Source organism: Grosmannia clavigera, assembly GCF_000143105.1.
Source record: "Grosmannia clavigera kw1407 unplaced genomic scaffold GCSC_179, whole genome shotgun sequence".
Lineage (NCBI taxonomy): Eukaryota > Fungi > Ascomycota > Sordariomycetes > Ophiostomatales > Ophiostomataceae > Leptographium > Leptographium clavigerum.
Window position 1 is genome coordinate 380,353 of NW_014040759.1, and position 18,834 is coordinate 399,186.

General features: G+C 58.0%; 6 protein-coding genes across 6 annotated transcripts; 4 read left to right on the plus strand and 2 right to left on the minus strand.

Annotated features, from left to right (window-relative positions):
* Nucleotides 1–2: 2 nt before the first annotated feature.
* On the plus strand, nt 3–1,406 carry CMQ_105 (uncharacterized protein; the record flags this gene model as incomplete). Its single annotated transcript, XM_014313727.1, has 2 exons — nt 3–13; nt 233–1,406. The coding sequence occupies 2 exons, from the start codon at nt 3–5 to the stop codon at nt 1,404–1,406; spliced, it is 1,185 nt and encodes a 394-aa protein (XP_014169202.1).
* A 459-nt stretch (nt 1,407–1,865) lies between these two features.
* CMQ_1 (centromere microtubule-binding protein cbf5) lies at nt 1,866–3,748 on the plus strand (the record flags this gene model as incomplete). Its single annotated transcript, XM_014313940.1, has 8 exons — nt 1,866–1,971; nt 2,031–2,187; nt 2,262–2,295; nt 2,353–2,574; nt 2,651–3,026; nt 3,092–3,103; nt 3,165–3,231; nt 3,298–3,748. The coding sequence occupies 8 exons, from the start codon at nt 1,866–1,868 to the stop codon at nt 3,746–3,748; spliced, it is 1,425 nt and encodes a 474-aa protein (XP_014169415.1).
* A 1,561-nt stretch (nt 3,749–5,309) lies between these two features.
* Nucleotides 5,310–7,256, plus strand: CMQ_318 (uncharacterized protein; the record flags this gene model as incomplete). The annotated part of the gene is made up of 3 exons (XM_014313691.1): nt 5,310–5,634; nt 5,693–5,944; nt 6,007–7,256. 3 exons carry the CDS (start codon nt 5,310–5,312, stop codon nt 7,254–7,256), a joined length of 1,827 nt encoding a protein of 608 aa, XP_014169166.1.
* A 488-nt stretch (nt 7,257–7,744) lies between these two features.
* On the minus strand, nt 7,745–13,963 carry CMQ_306 (leucine permease transcriptional regulator; the record flags this gene model as incomplete). Its single annotated transcript, XM_014313928.1, has 1 exon — nt 7,745–13,963. The coding sequence occupies one exon, from the start codon at nt 13,961–13,963 to the stop codon at nt 7,745–7,747; it is 6,219 nt and encodes a 2,072-aa protein (XP_014169403.1).
* Nucleotides 13,964–14,888: 925 nt separating this feature from the next.
* CMQ_172 (low-temperature viability protein ltv1) lies at nt 14,889–16,229 on the minus strand (the record flags this gene model as incomplete). Its single annotated transcript, XM_014313794.1, has 2 exons — nt 14,889–16,149; nt 16,210–16,229. The coding sequence occupies 2 exons, from the start codon at nt 16,227–16,229 to the stop codon at nt 14,889–14,891; spliced, it is 1,281 nt and encodes a 426-aa protein (XP_014169269.1).
* A 465-nt stretch (nt 16,230–16,694) lies between these two features.
* CMQ_205 (ribosome biogenesis GTPase) lies at nt 16,695–18,834 on the plus strand (the record flags this gene model as incomplete). Its single annotated transcript, XM_014313827.1, has 3 exons — nt 16,695–16,829; nt 16,901–17,771; nt 17,828–18,834. The coding sequence occupies 3 exons, from the start codon at nt 16,695–16,697 to the stop codon at nt 18,832–18,834; spliced, it is 2,013 nt and encodes a 670-aa protein (XP_014169302.1).

Sequence of the window (18,834 nt, forward strand, 5' to 3'; positions counted from 1 at the left end):
CAATGGCTGGTTTGTGAGTAGCTCGTTCTGTTTTCAGCCATTCACATTATAGCCAGAGCTCAGTCTGATACTGATATCTGATCTCACTAGATAATCTACGCTATGCTTTGTCCTACTGTTTGGCTGGAAAGCCCAACAACACCGACTTTCAAGTCAGCCCTTGCACCACAAGGTATTTCAGCGAAGCATCATCTATTCATTTCCATTAATTGATTATCTAACATACCACCAGCACCGCCTGTTATCCACTGGATTCTGCATTCTACTGGGACAACCTCACCACTCAAGATGGTACTTACAACTTCTGCAACGGCTGGATCGAGACACAAGTTCCTAAGTGCACAGCCTGCCTAGAGGCTGGTACGACGAAGTATCTCATGAACTATGTCACCGTATTGGATGCTGCCTGTAGCCAACTTCCAGCTATTGGCTCCACTCTCAGTGTCCAGGGCACTCCTTTCTCTACCGTTCGAATGAACGTGACGACGCCTTCTCAACCTTCAGATTACACCTACACTCCTTCCCATTCCGCTATCTCATTGGGTGGAAAAGTTGGCATCGCAATCGGAGGATTGGTATTTGTTCTCGCCCTTGCAGGAATCGGCATTGTATGTATTGGCCGCCGCCGCCGTCGTGCTTACCTCAGGAGCTTGGAAAAACGCTATGGACAGACTGTGTGGCCGTCTCCAAATGCTGGCTATCCCGGTACCGATATGTTTGAGACACCTACGAGCCAAAAGCCACTGCGAGGCTGGGACAACCATTCGCCTATGACTGCCTCGAGCGACAACAATCAATTTTCACGGTACTATTCACCGTACAGCTCGCAATACAATAGCCCCGTCACCGCGGCAGATGCTAAACATCATGCATGGCCAGCTGTGGGCTCTATACCAGACGCCTTTTCTCCAAGCGGTAGCGACCTCATGTTTAAGTCGTATACAGGCGCTGAAATTGATCCGGGGGTTGGCAGTAGCAACTCCGCAAGTCAGCACTACAGTCCGACACAGGAACGGTTTGAGCGGGTGGCTCACGAACGGGAGCTGGCTCAAATCGGCCATGCAGTTGACAGCTCCAGCCCAGGCATAAGCAGATTGAGCTCTAATATGAGCGGTGGAGCAACACACGATGATTCTTACCTGTCGAAATCGTCGCAACCAATAGTAGGGTTCAGTCAGGTCCCATCATCGGGGATGTTTGCGAAAGAAACCCAAGGCAACAATGAGTCATACGAACTAAGAGAGATCGACAGTAATGGAAATCCAATTGCAGGCCCTTCAGCGTCAGTTCCTGCTCTGCGACATCCAGGATATGGCCGCAGCGGACATTCACCCACATCGTCAGGTTCATCAACACCATACGGCGGGCTTACTGAGGCAGACGCCAAAAGTGTCAAAGCTGTGTGAAGTCTTAGTTTGCTGAATTCATATTTATTTATCAAGTCTGGATACTATATCGAATTCTGGAGTTAGGGAAAGTATGATATCCGATTTGTTCTGTCAGCCACGGAGAGTACATCGCAGGCGACTTTTTGTTCTGACAGTGCTGTTTCTGTACAAAGTTTTAACATTGTAATTCATCGTGGCTTTGTGGCTGGTGCTCCTTCACCTATCTTATCTTATCGATAAACTATGAGTAATTGATTGGCCCATTAGAAGTGGGCCCATTTATTTTCACACCAGCAGCTTTTTTTTATCTAGAAACTTTTTTGTCCTAAAATTTTCGGAAGCCTTTTTTGACCAGAACCTACAGCAACCTGCAGTCGCAAGCCGCTCAATTGCCCTCTTGTTTCGACAGCTGCGGCATTTTATTCAACTAGAAGGAAAGCGGGATATACGTAAAGAATAATTATTCAGATATTCACCATGTCGGAGGCGGTTAAGGACGACGAGTACACGATCAAGCCTCAGGCGACCGCGCCGGCTGTCGATACGAGCAACTGGCCTCTTCTCCTGAAGAACTTCGACAACTGTGCGTTTTGCATGGCGGTCGCTCCGAGAGAGGGGGGTTCCTTGTGCTAACCCGTCTAGTGCTCATCCGCACGGGTCATTTCACGCCCATTCCCCACGGCAGCTCGCCGCTGCGTCGCGATCTCAAGTCCTATGTCAGCTCGGGTGTGATCAACTTGGACAAGCCGTCGAACCCGTCGAGTCACGAGGTGGTGGCATGGGTCAAGCGCATTCTCCGGTAGGTGGTTGTGTGGACGAGGGAGCGTCGACAAACGGCAGGCGGGGCAAGCATTTACTGACCGACTTGTGCAGCGTCGAGAAAACTGGCCACTCTGGTACTCTGGATGTACGTTTCTATCTGTCCTCTCCCGCTCATCTTCACGCTTGTTTCTGACCAGTTTAGCCCAAAGTCACTGGCTGTCTGATTGTCTGCGTTGACCGCGCCACTCGCTTGGTCAAGTCCCAGCAGGGTGCCGGTAAGGAGTATGTGTGCATAGCCCGCCTTCACGGCCGTGTGCCTGGTGGTGAGCCGCAGGTGGCCCAGGCTCTCGAGACCCTGACGGGTGCGCTCTTCCAGCGTCCGCCTCTTATCTCGGCCGTCAAGCGGCAGCTGCGTATCCGCAGTGTAAGTTGAACCACTTTCAACCACTCTCCTCTCTGCCAAGCTTGGAAATAAGCTAACTTCTTCGTGCTCCTCCTAGATCTATGAGAGCAAGGTGATCGAGTTCGACAACGACCGTGGTCTTTTCGTCTTCTGGGCCAGCTGCGAGGCCGGCACGTACATGCGTACGCTTTGCGTCCACCTGGGTCTGTTGCTCGGCGTCGGTGCTCACATGCAGGAGCTGCGCCGTGTCCGCAGTGGCGCCATGGACGAGACCAAGGACCTCGTGACGCTGCACGACGTTCTCGATGCTCAGTGGCTGTACGACAACACGCGCGACGAGTCCTACCTCCGCAAGATCATCCAGCCCCTCGAGTCGCTTCTGACGGGCTACAAGCGCCTTGTCGTTAAGGACAGTGCCGTCAACGCCGTCTGCTACGGTGCCAAACTGATGCTTCCGGGTCTTCTGCGCTATGGTATGTTTTCTCTCTATGCCTGATTTGTTTTTAATGGGAATGGCGGCTTACTAACAACCTCACAGAAACTGGCATTGGTACGTGACATGGCGGCGATGCAAGTCAGCAGCATCTACGTACATTAGCTAACAATCTTAGAACACCACGAAGAGGTTGTCCTCATGACCACCAAGGGCGAGGCCATTGCCATTGGTATTGCACAGATGTGAGAATCCCGTTTCCTTTTTCACACCTTTGTTCATACGGTAGCTCTTCATACTGACTATAGCAGGTCCACTGTCGAGATGAGCACCTGCGATCACGGCGTTGTTGCCAAGGTGAAGCGCTGCATCATGGAGCGCGACCTCTACCCCCGGCGGTGGGGCCTCGGCCCCGTGGCGGCGGAGAAGAAGAAGCTCAAGGCAGATGGCAAGTTGGACAAGTTTGGACGGCCGAATGACGCGACACCGGCCAAGTGGGCGGATGGCTACGTTGACTACTCGAAGCCGGGTACGGGTGCACCAAGCTCTGAGGCTCCGGCAACAGAGGCAAGCGCTCCTGCTGCGGCGACGCCCTCCAAGGCTGCGGCTGTTGAGGTTGCCGAGACGCCGGCGACAGAGGACAAGGACAGCAAGAAGCGCAAGAAGCACGAGGGCGAGACTGCTGAGGAGAAGGCAGAGCGCAAGCGCCGCAAGGCCGAGAAGAAGGCCAAGAAGGCTGCTGCTGGCGAGGACAGCGACTGAGAAGCCACTGCCTCGCGCGAGGGAGCGGATAGAGATGGCGGAAGGACAAAGGCCGCACTTGGGGTCCGCATCATATTGTTGATCGTTGTCATCTTTGGGACGTCTTTTTTGGGCTTGACTTCTGCTTTTCACCTTTTTGTGCCCATAAAGGGAGTTGGTGTTTTTGGGGCGTTCATATGACCTGTAATTTACCAAAAAGTTGGATTTTACCGATCTGTTCTTACTTTTTGCCAATGCCATGCTTGCCTGGGACGACTTGGAGAGTACGGTGAACCGGCATTGGGTTGAGGCCGTGCTTGAGGAGCAGTCCAGACAGTGTATGATGCTTGTGATACGGAATTGACGCCAACTAGAGGCTGAGGGGAGGCTAGTGATCATGCTACATGTGCTAGGTTCTGGACTCTGCATGAGACCTCCATACAGTTCTCCGCCTGCGACAGTGACAGATTAGGGACGGAAGCGCTCGCTACTCCGTATAGCCGTGGTCACGGTCAAGTGGTGCTGTGGAGCACGCCCAAGAAATGGTTCAGCAAAGTGAGCTTCCACTTGAAAAGGAGACCAGCGAATCAAAGTGCAGAAGCTGTGACTTTAATGTATCTAAGCGCTGCGGTTGTGTTCCAGCCAATGAGTGAGTAGGCCTCTTCTTGAAGAGGAAATAAAACCGGGGATCTCGTCTACCGCTACGAGCGACAGAAGGCAGTTCAGAGACCGATCTGAAGACTTGTGGTATGATGCTCAGTCGTTGCTCGCGGAGAGACATTGCTTCCGTAGGCCAGTATTGGTAGCGATCGGAAAAGGAAGACGGTCATTCAGCGAATAGCCGCCGCACATATCACAAACCCATTGCAACATGGAAACTTGCGTCAAACGAGCTGCACATGTTATGAGACTGATGAACATCGCATCCGCGACCCGCAGGGCGCTTTCTGGGCTAGCCGTAGGCTCATCCCATCCCCAGGGGCAATTTCTGTATGACCCCCTCCCTGGAGGGACTTTCGCTAAGACCTTGTCGTTTTAGCGCCCACAGGTAGTTTAATCGACTCATGCTCTATTCTGATTCTGCTGCGCCCTCACGCTTGTTGGTGTTTATTATCACATTCTGGGGACGCAGATGTGCTAGGCTCACCGTCGAAAGATTGGTACTATGCAATGCCAGGCGGCTCGAAAGGACAGACTGGACAGGGGTGGTCTCGGTATATGTAAACGTTATGTCCTCGATGCATGGCACAAGCAGTGATCGTGATAAAGAACAAGAAAAATATTTCCGTCTTCTCAATTTCCTTATTTCGTTCTCTTAGAGATCACAAGTGCCGGGCCCTTCGGTCTACCATTCTTTTCACAGACTCGACTTTCTGCAGGCAGTCAGTCGGTTGCCAGCTGCTCAATCAACCTTCAATCTCTTCAGAACTACAGAGAATTATCTGCCTTATACCCTTGGCGAGTGTGGAAGTGACGACCGACCGCCCGCTTCCTTCCTGTGTATATCTTTTCTCTATCTTTTCTACACTGGATTTTAGGCTCTCGTTTTCCCCAATTCGGCCAAACAGCAATCTCTCATAATATGGCTGCTCGGCGTCCCAGGTTTCCGAGTTTGCGAATCCCCTCTGTTCCGGGTTGCGTCTTGTTGCTCTCGCTGGCTGTGCAGCCGAGACTTACGTCTGGAATCCAGGTCACTCCCAACTCGCCGTGTTCCAGCATCTGCATCGACAGCAGTGACCTGGACGTATCCGACCCGAACTCGTCCAACACACTGAAAGCCGACCTTTCGTGTCAAGACTCCGACTTCACCTCCTCTACGGTGGGCCAGAAGTGGACGTCCTGCCTCAGCTGTCTGCAGAACAGTACCTTTTCCCAGGGCAGCGAAAACGACCAGGGCTGGTTCTTCTGTAGGTCCAGCTAGAGCCGTGGTTGGGATCCTGTTCGACAGCTTGCTGACAGCCGCAGACAACCTGCGGTACAATTTCGACTACTGCATTTTCGGCTATCCCAATGGATCCGACACCGGGACCAATCCTTGCCAGACAACGACGGCTTGCGGGCAGTTGCTGAATGCGCTGGAGGATGGCATCCCCGGCATGGGCAACCACTCTGAGTTTGACTACTGCAGCGTGGACAGCAGCACAATGACTGGCAGCGCCTACAGTCAGTGTCTCTCGTGTGTGTCTGCCTTGGACTCGGGCGTGACGGTATCGAATGGTAAGATGCAGTTTGTCGACAACGCAACGCAGATGCCATAGCTGACGAGTCCCTTTTTCTAGCCCTCGTGGCCCTGGAAGCCGGCTGTATCCAAAAGCCGTCTGGAGAGTTGGTCGTTGGTCTGAGCGACAGCGTTTTTGCCACGACCGTGATCAGCATCACGTCGGCCTCGAGCACAGCGTCCAGCACGTCGAGCAGGTCCAGAGGGTCCCACATCCGGACAACCACTGCTGCGGCCATTGCGATCGTGGCCGTCGTGATCGTGGCGGCAATCTCTGCCGTCACCTTTGTGCTATATCGCAAGCGGAGGGCTCAACGCAGGCGAAGCGGCGGATTCGGCAACGGCAGTCAGGGCATCAAGATCGACTCGCTCGGACTCGGCGGTTGTGACATTGGCAGCCCCATCCCCGGCGGCACGTTTTCGGGTGGCCTGAACCGGATGTCATACCTGCAGCCGATGTCGATGGCTTCAACCATGATGCAGAACGAAAGTACGTTGGAGAAGAGGATGGGCAGGCCGGGTCTAGCATCGGAATCGCCTCTACACGTGGGTATGCAGTTTGCTCCCGCCTCTGAGAGCAGGAGAGATATGTCGGAATCGCAGCTGCTGCCCCTGTCACCATCACCCTACACGGTGACATCCGACCTTGCCTGTCCGCCGGCCTCCCATCCCCAGGCCAGACTGCCAGAGCTGCCACAGCTCACCACGTTGCTGCCGAGAACCTCTAGAAAAGAGCCATTGCCGACGTCGGCTGCGGCCGCGGCCAGCTTGCAGCACCTGTCGCCGATGTCGCCGCCGTCTGCGTTTACACACACGCCCAGCAGCCAAGGCGGCTACTATGGCGGCGGCAATCGTATCAGTCCAACCATGTACGACTCGCCGGTGTTCTCGACGCCGACGTCGGCCACAGCACTGCTCCCGGCGGCGACAGCAGCGTTCCCCGATGCCAGCATGTCACCGACGGCACAGCTACGGCAGCAACAGGCGCAGGCGCTGTTCGCGCCATACATGCCGGCAGCGTACAGGCCGAACGCGGAAGACGGCGGTGGCTACAGCGGGTTTGGCGGGCTAGGCATTGTGTCGGGCAGTATGCCATCGCAGCCATCAACAGATCTTCCGCCACGTCCGCTTCACAACAGCGGCTTCCATGGCGCCACGTCACCTGACAGCATGGGCCATCTGGAGCGCATGGACCTAGAGCTGGTGCAACAGGCGAACGTGCCCGGGCGAAAGAAGGCAAAGAAGGGCGGCAGCCCGGAGTCGACACAGTCGATCAAGGTCGACTTTCCTGGGCCACCGGGACGGAGGTGAGGGCTCGGCGTTTCTGCTGGCACATTTTGGGGCTATTTTTGGAATCCTTCTCTGTTTACGGCCGACATGTATCTTGTGTTTTGTTGTGTATGCTTAGCCCTTATTCAAATCTTGGCATCCTGCTTTCTTGGAAAATATCGCGAGATGGTGTTGTGTACGCTTTGCTTTTTATTGATGCACTCTGTTCCGACTAGGTGTAAACATGGCTGTATATGATACCAGACATTGTGCCTGAGGTTTTGTTGCAACCGCTCCCAAACAAGATATGCTATCTTACATTACAGATGCCGTGGCGGATAAGAAAGGAGAACAATGAAGAAAGCAACAAGAGAACGCCGAGATGGATATCGCCACACACACACACACACACACACAATATCTATGTACTGTCCCCGAGGAGTACAAACAGACGGGGTGTTTCCCCGGATGCAAAGAGGATGCGGAACACAGCAACACTGGAAACAGATCTCGCCTTCCACACCGGCCTCCTACTGGTCCCATACGGACGTTCCTTTTTGGAGTAGTTCCGTCTGTTCCCGGAACCAGTCGCGGTCCTGGTCCATGGCGTCGGCCAGCTCGCGCATCTCGCGGATGACCCGCTCGGTTTCGTGCAGATCGAGCGCCGTGGATGCTGTGGCAGCTGTTGCAGCTGTTGTCGGTCCTGCTTCTGTGGCGGGGATCCCGTCCTGGGTCCTGGCCTTTTTGGCGGCTGGAGGCGGTAGTGGTGGGTCGTCTTCGCTGCGCCGGCGGCTGCTGCTCCGGCCTTTCCCGTCGTCGTCCCAGGAGGGTGTGGGCACCGGCGGGACGGACGGCATGCCGTAGCTGCCGACGCCGCGGAATCGCCGGCCGTCCTGCAGCATTGGCAGAGCCAGCGACTCGTGCAGGTACTGGCCGTTGGGCATCTGGACGAGTCCCATGGCGCGCAGCCGCCAGTAGCTCGACCGAACCCTGGACCCGGATCCGGATCCGGACCCTAAGCCGAGGCCGGTGGCCGTGCCGGCAGCACTGGTCGACATGGAGAAAGACTGCGACTGCGAGAGCGACTGGGACGGCGTGGGGCTGCCTCGATCGCCACTTCCACGACCACCCGGCGGCATCGATGACGACCATGACCACCGCTTTTTGTTGTCGTACCGCATAAAGTTGGTCATCTTGCCCGGCTTCCGACCCGCCGACGACGGTGACGGCGACAGGCCCCTGCCCGTCCTGTCTTTCTCGACGGCCCGTGGCGTCACGCGCGTGAAGATGCTCTGGACACGGCCGCGACCCGGCACCGACCGACGGTAGTAGACAAACTTGCTGCTGCCGTCGTCGCGGCTCCGGTCGCTTCGGTTGCTGCGCACGCTGCGGATGCTGCCGGCATCGTTGGCCGTCTCGTTGGCCGTGTCGTGGATGCTGTCGCCGGTGCTGTCGGCATCGTCCAGACTGTCGCTGCTGCCGATGCTGCCGATGCTGTGGACACTGTCGAGACTGGTGCGGCCTCGCTTGCCCAGCATCAGGGCCGAGGCCTCTCGGACGACCCGGGATGCAGCCGCCTGCTCGTCGTGGACGCCACGGAGGACGCCGGTGGCCAGCAGCGCGTCTGCGCCGTCGTGTCTGGTCGCTTCCGGTTCGGTCACCCCTTCGCCAGCTGCTACTGCCTTTCGCTTTCTCGAGCTCGCTGCCATCTCGCTATAGTAGCCGAGCTCCTCGAGGAACTTGACTTCTCGGCTGCTCCTCCGCCGCGCCTCGGCTGCTCGCTCGCGCTTCTCGGCCGCTGCCTTCTCTGCTGCTGCTCGTTGCTCCGCCCGCTTCGCCTCCTGGTACGCCTTCATCTGGTCGCGGGACTGTCGTGCTCGTCGGTCCAGCGCCCGCTCGCGCGCCGTGTCACGCCACCGGTAGAAGAACTTGACCCGCAGGTTGTACTTCTTGAAGCGCAGCGCCTCCACCCACGACTGCGCGTCTTCTTCCTGTCGTTGTCGCTCTTCCTCGTCTCGCCGATACTGCTCCACCGTCTGTCGCACCAGGTGCTCCACCAGGGCCTCCTTGAACTCGTCCAGCATGCCATCGTCGCCGAGGACGAACCACTTCGTGAAGTCGCCAAGCGGGTCCATGACAGGGGCCGGTGCCGTGGGAGCTGTCGGAGCTGTCGGAGCTACAGACGTCTGTGGTGGTGGAAGCTTGGGTGCCGACATGAAGCTGCTTGGCGGCGTCGCCTCTGGGGTTGTGGATTTTGACGCCTGATTCGGGACGTCTTCTGCTGTCTTTGTCGGAAAATGAGCGGCCGGTGCGGCTGTCGGGGCTGTCGGGGCTGTCATCGCTGTTGTGTTGGTGACGGCAGACGGGAAGAGGGATGAGAACGATGAGGCCGGGGCTGGTGTTGGGGCCGGCTGGAAGACTGTTGCTGGTGCGGGTGCTTCAGGCTTGGGTGGAGCCTGTGAGAACAGCGTGCTGGCTGGCTGTGCTGGCAGCTGGTCAAAGATGCTTCTCGGCGGCATGGCCGGCTCTGTCGGGCGAGTCGGCGATCCCGTTGGTGTCGTGGAGCGTGCAGCAGGCGGTGGTGGAAGATTGCTCTGGAAGGGCGATGGAGCAGTCTGTGAGCCGCTATTGTTCGTGGCAAATGGAGAGGCGGCTGCACCAAAGATGGAGGGCGCGGAGACAGGTTTGGGAGCAAACACGGATGCGACTGGTTTCGTTGGGGTGGTCCCAAAGGGAGTCGACGAAACCGCAAAAGGAGTTGAAGCGGTCGCAAACGGAGCCAAAACCGATGCCGAGTCCTCGGTCGATGGGGGTGTGGGCGACTGATCGACAAAGATGGAGTTGGTGTCGTTGCTGGTATCGTTGATGTCCATGCTGCCGCCAACATCCTCGACCCCCCCCTCCTCAAGCACGGTCGTGTGGATCAGCTCCGGCAGCGACCGGCCTCCACGCTTCCGCTCCACCAACTTATGCGAGAAGGATTGCCGCACCGTCGGGCTGCCAACTTGGGTTGCCGCCCCGGTGCGGTCCTGCAGCAGGAGGTGTGGGGGGTCCGAGGCGCCGGCGCCGGCCGAAAAGGACAGCCCGTGTGCCGTGACAAACTCACGGGCCTCGTCGTCGCTGTCGAACCAGAGCATCTCGTTGAGCACGGCCACGGTCAGGTCGCGCGGACTGTCGCGCGTGCGCGCATATGCCCGCACGACGTTGCGCAGGATGCCACGCCTCACGTGCACAAAATGAATCTCGGCCAGACAGGCCATCGTGTACGACACCTGGGCGCTGGCGACGATGCGGAAAAAGACGGAGCCGGCACCGAGGGCCAGCGTCGTCGGCATCGCCGGCCGCACCGGACCACGCCAGTCCCACACGCTCTGCATGGCCTCGACCAGCGTCAGGGCCGTCTGGATCTCGTCCGAACCGCGCCATAGCCCGGCACCCCATTCCGTCACCTTGTGCTGGAAGTCCGGGTCGTGCGCGTTGAGCAGCACAAAATACGCCCGGAACTCCGCTTCATGGGAGCACGTGACCTCACGCTCCCGGCAGTCGTCATATGCCTGCATCAGCGACAACAGCGCCTTGCCGAGCTGCTCGCGCTCCTGCTGCTCCGAAAAGTCCTCGGCTGCGAACCCGCGCCGCGAGAGCTGGTGCAGCGCCGTCGCGTGGAACCGCGTGATCGTCTCGAGACAATACACCTGCTCGCCCATCTCGGACGCCGTCATGCTTGAATGGAAGACAAAGTCGCGTCGGATCGCCCGCGTCCGGTCCCAGAGAAAGTTGTGCGTCGTCGCTAGCCGGCTGTCGTCGCCCAGCACTGTGTCTACCAGGTAGTCCAGCGTTCGCTTCAGCGCTCCCACCGACCGCACATCCATCGGCAGCGGCGCCTCTTGGCCGGCGGCCGATCGTGCCAGCGCCTTCACCATCAGCTCTGGTGCCGCCCACATCGTTCCGTCTGGGCCCTCGGTCTTCTCCGCCATCTTCACGTCGTACTGCACCATCCGGCTCATCTTTTCAAACTCGGGACACATCTCCTCGCAGATGCCCTTAAAGTCGATCGCCTCGTCCAGTCGCTTACGCACGTCCGGATCGTCAATCAGCCCTCCCTTGACCAGCGATGCTCGTACCCGTTCTCGGTACTTCTTGTAGCTCTCGCGGAACGTCTCCATCACGCTACGCTTCGCCGGATCGCCCGCGTCTGTCGGCCATTGTGGAGGCCGGATCTTGTCCTTTTCCAGTTGTACATAGATCCGTCTGGCATATTCGGTCTGCGGCTGGGTCAATGGCGTTTCTTGGACGTCAAAGTGCACCGTCTTTTTGGCCTGGCCGAATGTCGTCGAGGTCGTGCCGTTGGTCTTTGGCGCGCCGGAAAACACGGCTGCCGGTTGTGTCGCCGCTTTCTGGAACGGGTTGCTGGCCAGCGTCTGGCTTGTATGCCCAAATGCAGGTGCAGCTTGTGTCTGGCTTGTGAGCCCAAAAGTAGGCACAGCCTGTGATTGGCTCGATGTCTGTCCAAAAGCAGGCGTCTTCTTCAGCGCCGCCTGGAACGGGTTGACTGCGGCCGCAGAATCTGTCGTCACCGGCGAGCCTCCGCGGGCAAAGATCGAGGGGGCCGAGGATGCAGCTGCGAGCTGACTCGGCGCTTTCGCCGCAAACGGGTTGGCGAATGCTGGTGGTGGTATCTGTTGCTGTTGTTGCTGTTGTTGCTGTTGTTGAAAAGCGGCCGCAAACGGGTTGCTCGCTGCAGCGGCCGCCTTGGCGTCTCCGTTCACTTGGGTAGGTCCTACTATGCCTGTGTCTTGGTCATGAATGGTAAGCAGCTGCATTCTCCTAACAAGGGCCACAAAACCGCGTCCCGGCGGCTTGTGCTGCACAGTCATGGTGTCGGGAACGGTGAAGAGAGGGTCGGGCAGTGTGCTGGGGCAGATCCAGTCCCGTTCTCGTCTCTGCTGGTCCTGCGGCTGCTCCTTGCCGTCTCGCCAGACGCAGAACTGGCGAGAAACCGATGGGACTGCCTTGTCTGGCTTTGTCGTCCTGGTCGGCTTCGCTTGATCCGCCTGCACGCTCTTCGACTGCTGCACCGCTTTGACTGCGAGAGCCGGCCGCTCGGAAGACCGCTCTGCCGGCGCCTCTGCCGGCGTCTCGGGCTTGTCTGCCTCCGACAGGAGGGACTGCTTCTTCAAAGTCCATGGCCGAGACACCCGGCGTACCGCAACCTTGTCCGCAGATGTCTTCGCTGCCAGCTTGGGGTTGGCATTCTCCTTTCCCACGCCCGCGGTTGTCGATTGCCGTTTTGGCTTCGCAGACTCTGGTGTAGCGACCTCCTTGTCCGCCAACACCTTCACCGCAGGCTTCTCTGTTTTCTTGGCGACGTAACCCGATGATGCCGTCTTCCAGACCCTCTTGGACGCCGGAGCCATGTTCTCCTTGTCAGAGCCCGAGGCTGCATTCTGCCGGTCCAAGACGGCCATGTTCACACACATAGGAGGGACATTGGGTGTCGAGGCAGTCGTTGGCGGTGACAGCTTGACGCCGGCGCTCTCGGCTTTTGCAGGGCTGGATACTGGTACAATCTTCAGACATCCGGGAGCGAAGGTGACGGCAGCCTTTCGCGGCTGCGGCTGCTGTGGCTGCGCAACAACAGCTGTCGGGGCAGTTGGCTTCAACTCCGGAGGGCGTTCTGGCGTAGTGATATTTGGACAGCCCGGTGCAAAAATGCGTGTCCTCTTGGGCGGTGGCTTCGGAGCTTCTGCCACGTCCTTGTCTTTGGCTGGCTTGGCTTCTGCTTGCTTGACCTCCGACAATCCAGTTGGCGGTCCTGGAGGAAGAATCGTCAAACAGCCAGGCGCGAAAATGGAAGCGACCCGTTTTGGCGGCATAGTGAATGAGGCGGCTCCGGTGCCTGTGTCTGGATTCTCTGTGATCTCTTGTGACTCTGGCTGTTCCATCATCGTTGCACGCCCAGCGTCTGGTTCTTGTACAATCTCAGCCAGTCCCGAAACGTTTGCAGCCTCATCGACGTTTGCTGAATACGCAGCTTTCTCCGGCTCTTTGATAGCCACCGGTGTCTTTGCCACCTCTGGAGCAGTCTCCAATTCTGAGACAGTTGTCGCTGTGGCTGGCTCCTTTGCAATGCTCTGAGCCTGTGCCGTTTGTGCTGGCAGATCAGGCCCGACCATCTTCAGGAAACCCGGGGGAAAGGTGAAGGCGGCCTTTCGGAGCGGCGGGGCTTCAGGCTGTTCGGTCTCGCCTGCTGCAGGGTTATCCGCAGACCCGCTGGCAGCCGGGTCCGGCGACACGTTGGCCTTGGCCGTGCTCAATGCCGGACGTTTCTTGGGTCTGGGAATCTTCAAGAGGCAAGAAGTCTTTGGCCGTCTCTTTATAAACTTGGGCGGTGCGTCGGGGTCGACTTTGGAAGACGCCGGAAGAAACATGTTCAGAGCTGACCGCGGAGGTCGGGACTGCTTCCCACTTTCAGGCTTTGCTAAAGAATCCGAAGTCGACAGGGACATCAACGACAGAGACATGGCCAATGATGAGTCGTCTGCCAAAGACGTCAAGGGCACCAGCTTCGACGGAAGGTTTGCCGACATGTATTTGGAGGTGGGAGACCCACAACGAGGCTGCTGCCGTTTCAAGGCCACTAAGTCTTCGGTCGACATTTCCATAGACGAGTTGTCATGAGACAGATTCTGGTTTGCCATGTCCTTGGATCCTGCTGTGCAGTTGGAAAGCGAAAAGGCGGCCGGCGCCATGGTATATGTTGCGTGACTAGCAGTAGCGAAGCAGTTCGATAAAGTCCGTCGAGAATCGAGGAAATATCGGGATCATCGCAGTCGGAGCTTATGGCGGAAGCCGGGAAGACAGGAAGAAGGAGGAGGGAAGAGGGCGAGGTAGAGAAGCTTGGTCGAGAAAGGAAAAAAGGGCTTGACAAAAAACGAGGAGCGGCCGAGACGAGGCAGAGCTGAGGGTGAACGTAGTGGCAGGATGATTGACTTACTCGGCGGTGTTCGGCCAAATAGGCCAGAAGCTTGTGCTCCCGGCAGGCCGCCCGACACTGCGCTACCGGAGAAGGCCATTGTGACAGACGCGCTTCACGATCATCGGGGGCCGAGCTGCGGGAACGTCGCCGCGGCCTGCAACGCAATGAACCGGACGGACGTGCGCGGTCGACAGATATTTCAGTAGATGCGGACGCCTCCGGCGATGCTCGTCATGCGTGTTGTGGCCCGGTTGCTTCGGCTGTGCTCGTCGGGGCGCTGTCGAGGCCAGGTCGTGATGCTGCTGCTATTGTGCTTTTTGTTGAGTCTACACGAACATCTCACTAGAGATGCGATTCATCTGCCGTGACTGACCGCCCGACAAGTGTCTCGTTTGGGCGTAGCGCTGTCTCAAGCTCCTGCCTCCCTATTTGTGACAAGCTCTTCATCCTTCTGCCTTTTGGCCATTCACCACAACGTATCTTACGATGGCCCAAATCGCATGACAGCTCGCCACCGACCAAGCGAGGGGTTGGGAGAGACGCCCCGCTCGTGTAACAAGGCTCTTTAACGTTGGAGATTTCAGTGATTTTAATTCCCTCTTTCCATTCACTTGCCATGATATCGTTCCCGCTAAGCAGCTTCAGTATTCAATAAGCACACGACGCCCATATTTTGTTTCCACGATGCTCCACCCTCTCTATTTCCGCCGCGTCGTCAGCCGTGCAGGCCCCAGGCCTTGACGGATCTCCTCGAGCTGCTCGATGCCGGTCTGGGGCCGGCCTTTGCGGATCGATCGCTTGCCCTGCATCGAGTAGCCGCCCAGGAAGTCATCCATGATGTTGTCAAAGTCGCCGCGCATCGGCCCCTGCACGCTGGAGGCGGACGAGAAGGCCGACACCGACTTCATGTCGTCCATGTCCTCGTTGTACAGCTCGTCGATCTTGTCGAAGCGCGCGTCCAGCAGCGTGAGCTGCTCTGTGCGCACGAGCGACGACGATGTCATCGAGAAGCCCGACTGCTGCGTCAGCGCCCCCTTTCTCTTCTTCTTGCGGCCACCATTGGTCGTCGTCGTCCAGATCGACGACTGGATCTCCGACATGGCCGGCACGATCGGCTTGCGCGTCTTGGTCTGGTCCTTTTGGTCCTTTTTGAACTGGTTGAAGTCCTCCATCCACGCCTCCGATGGCCGCGGCCCATTGCCCGTTGTCGCCGTGTCGACCAGGTCGGGAACCCGGTCTTGGTCCTCGCCCTCGCCGTCCTCGCTGCGGGCCTTGGCTGGTCGCTCGGTCGCGTCCGACTCCCAGCCCTCGTCATCCTCGTCGTCAAAGGCCTGCTCCGAGTACGTGTCCTCAAACGCATATACGTCCAGCTCCTCGCCGTCCTTGGCCAGCTGCTTGAACAGGTCATCGTCGTTGTCGTCTACGTACTCCTCGTCCTCAAGCGCCTCCAGAACCTCCCGCAGCCGCGGGTCCATGTCCGGCTTGAAGCCGGCAATGACGTCGGGCACGTCCTGCTGGTTCTGGTACGTCACCCGCTGCAAGTTCTTGGACGGCAGAATGTCCTCGTCCAACAGGTCTTCGGACCGGTCCTGCAGGTCCATCTGCTTCAGCGCCTCGGCCAGCGGCTGCTTCTGCTTCCCCTTGTCCTTGTTCAGCGATGCCGACGACTCGACAAAGACGGCCTCGCCACCGCCGCTGCCAATCTCCCGGAGATGCTGCATGTAGTCGTATGACGAGTCGTCAAAGTAGACGCCATAGTTGGCCGCTTCGCCCTCGTTGGACCGGATCTGCTCGGCCTCCTCGCCCAGCTGCGAGGCCAGCTCGTCGAGTTTCTTGGACTTGTGCGCATTCGGTGTCTCTGTCGGGTTCAGCACCATGGCCGGTGCCGACTCATCGTGGATGCGCGGATCATTTTGGGGCCGGTGCACGAGCGTGAAGTGCGACGCCGACTTCTTGTCACTGCCAATACCAGTCAGAACGGCAAAGAATATGCCAGGCAGCCAGGCAGCGCATGCTTACATCCACTTGCGTCGAGGCATGGCTGTTGTCGGTAAGTAAGAGCACGGGACTGGAAGTCCTTTCTTTCCTGCAGTAACAGTCGTCGGATATATCTCGCTTGGCTGGATCGATCACAATCGAGATATCTTGGTGTGCATAGATGGCGGGTTGCAAGTCTCTAGTATGCGATTCTGTGGGAAAAAATATGTTCGGCAGAAAAAGACCCGCTTTTCTATCTTATCGTATCTACCTTTCTGGAGGGGTGTTCCAAGAAAAAAAAATTGCCCCCGCTGCAATTAATCAGCACTGACGTTAGAAGAATCATCGCATCCAAATCAGGGCTTCTGAAGCGTCTCTAGACACTCTGCCATTTCTTCAACGTCTCAATTTTTCAATCCTAGAGTACAGGCGACCTAGGGATACTCTGTACAAAACATAGTGCTCGGCCATTTTGCTCTTCCCTTTCGTAACAGTCTCGAGGATATAACGGCATTCGACCAGTCACCATGGTTTTACCAAAGTCCAAGACCTCTGTTGGTCTGGGCAACACGTTGATGAAAGATCGCTTTGGCAAGGGAAAAGGAGCGGACAGACGCAAGGGCGCCTCTATTACGCGGACAGATCATGTGACTGGCGAGCAGGTACGCAGACGAATGCGACGACTTATAAGACAGTTTCAGACCAAACGTCCGCTGACATTATGACGTTCCAGTATGTGACTACTGCGCGCCGCGAGGCCGGATGGGTGAAGATGCGCTCCGTGACGGAACAGGGCGCGTTGGAGGAGTTCTTGGCGACGGCGCAGTTGGCTGGCACCGACTTCACGGCACAGAAGATGAACAATGTCAAGATTATCCACACGGACCAGAAGAACCCGTATCTTCTGACGGCGGCAGAGGAACGGACAGCGCTGAAGAAGCACAAGGAGAACAGAGACCGGCTGACGGTGCCGAGGCGTCCGAAATGGGATGCCTCAACGACGCCGGGGGAGCTGGACCTGATGGAGCGCGAGTCCTTTTTGGTGTGGCGCCGAGGACTTGCCGAGCTGCAGGAGAACCAGGATCTGCTGATGACTCCGTTTGAGCGGAATCTCGAGGTCTGGCGGCAGCTGTGGCGAGTGATTGAGCGCTCGGACCTGGTGGTGCAGATTGTCGACGCACGCAGTCCCTTGCTGTTCCGGTCCGAAGACCTGGAGGATTACGTCAAGGAGATCGACCCGCGCAAGGAGAACCTGCTGTTGATCAACAAGGCCGACATGATGACGGAAGAGCAGAGATTGGCCTGGGCCACGTACTTGAAGAAGGCCAATGTGTCTTATAAGTTTTTCTCGGCATATCTGGCCAAGGAGCTGAACGAGCAGCGCGAGTTCGAGAGCAGCGACGAGGAAGGGTCCGAGGACGAGTCTGAGGACGAGACGGAAAGAGTTGCTGGCGGTGCAGCCATTGCTCCCAAAGAGGAGGCGACAAAAGGAGAGGTGACAGATGTCAGCAATGATGCGAACGAGGACGAGCCGGACACACACATTCTCACAGTAGAGGAGCTTGAAGAGCTCTTCCTGAGCTTCCAGCCAAAGGATGACAGCAGTGAGTTTAGTCTTTGTCTGACCTTTAGCCCGACACGGTGCTGACGGTGTGCATAGATTCCGACCGGAGACTGCAAGTCGGTCTTGTCGGCTACCCCAACGTGGGCAAGTCGTCGACGATCAACGCCCTGATCGGCGCGAAAAAGGTGTCGGTGTCGTCGACGCCGGGAAAGACGAAGCACTTCCAGACGATCCACCTGAGCGAGAAGGTGATCCTGTGTGACTGTCCCGGATTGGTGTTTGCCAACTTTGCGACGACCAAGGCAGATCTGGTGTGCAACGGCGTGCTGCCGATCGACCAGCTGCGCGAGTTCACGGGGCCGGCAGCACTGGTGGCGCACCGGATACCGCTGCCCTTTCTCGAGGCCGTATACGGCATGCACATCCGGCTGCGGCCGCTGGAAGAGGGTGGCACGGGCATGCCGACGGCGGAGGAGCTGCTGATGGCGTATGCACGAGCACGCGGCTTCACCAAGGCCGGCCAGGGCCAGCCGGACGAGTCGCGAGCGGCGCGCTACATCCTCAAGGACTACGTCAACGGCAAGCTGCTGTACTGCGCGCCACCACCGGGTGACTACGACCCGGTCGAGTTCAACCGCGGACTCTACGACGTGGCACATCTGCCGGAAAAGCGGCGAGTAGCACTGGGGGCGGCGAAGGCGACGGGCGCGATGCAAGGCATGTCCCTGGCCGAGGACGAGGCGAACAGCGGGAGCGAGGACGACGGCGAGACGGAGGTGGCCAGCGACATGATCGCGCTTCCGGTCGGCCCCAAGACGCAGAAGCTGGACAAGGAGTTTTTCAAGCCGCAGCGCGGAACAGCCGGCCACATGGACATGCCTTTCAGCCACAAGTACTCGGAGCAGGGCCAGGCGGCGGGCAAGCAGCTCAGCGGGCGCAAGGCGCGGCTGATGGTGGCGCTGGAGAACGGACTCGACCCGAGCGAGGTCCGGGCTCTGTCTGGCAAGAAGCACTTCAAGGCCGGCAAGAAGGCCAAGGGCAAGAAGAAGATTGGCGTCGGCCTGGAGGAGGAGGTACGCGGTGGCGGCCACGCGCAGGTCTAG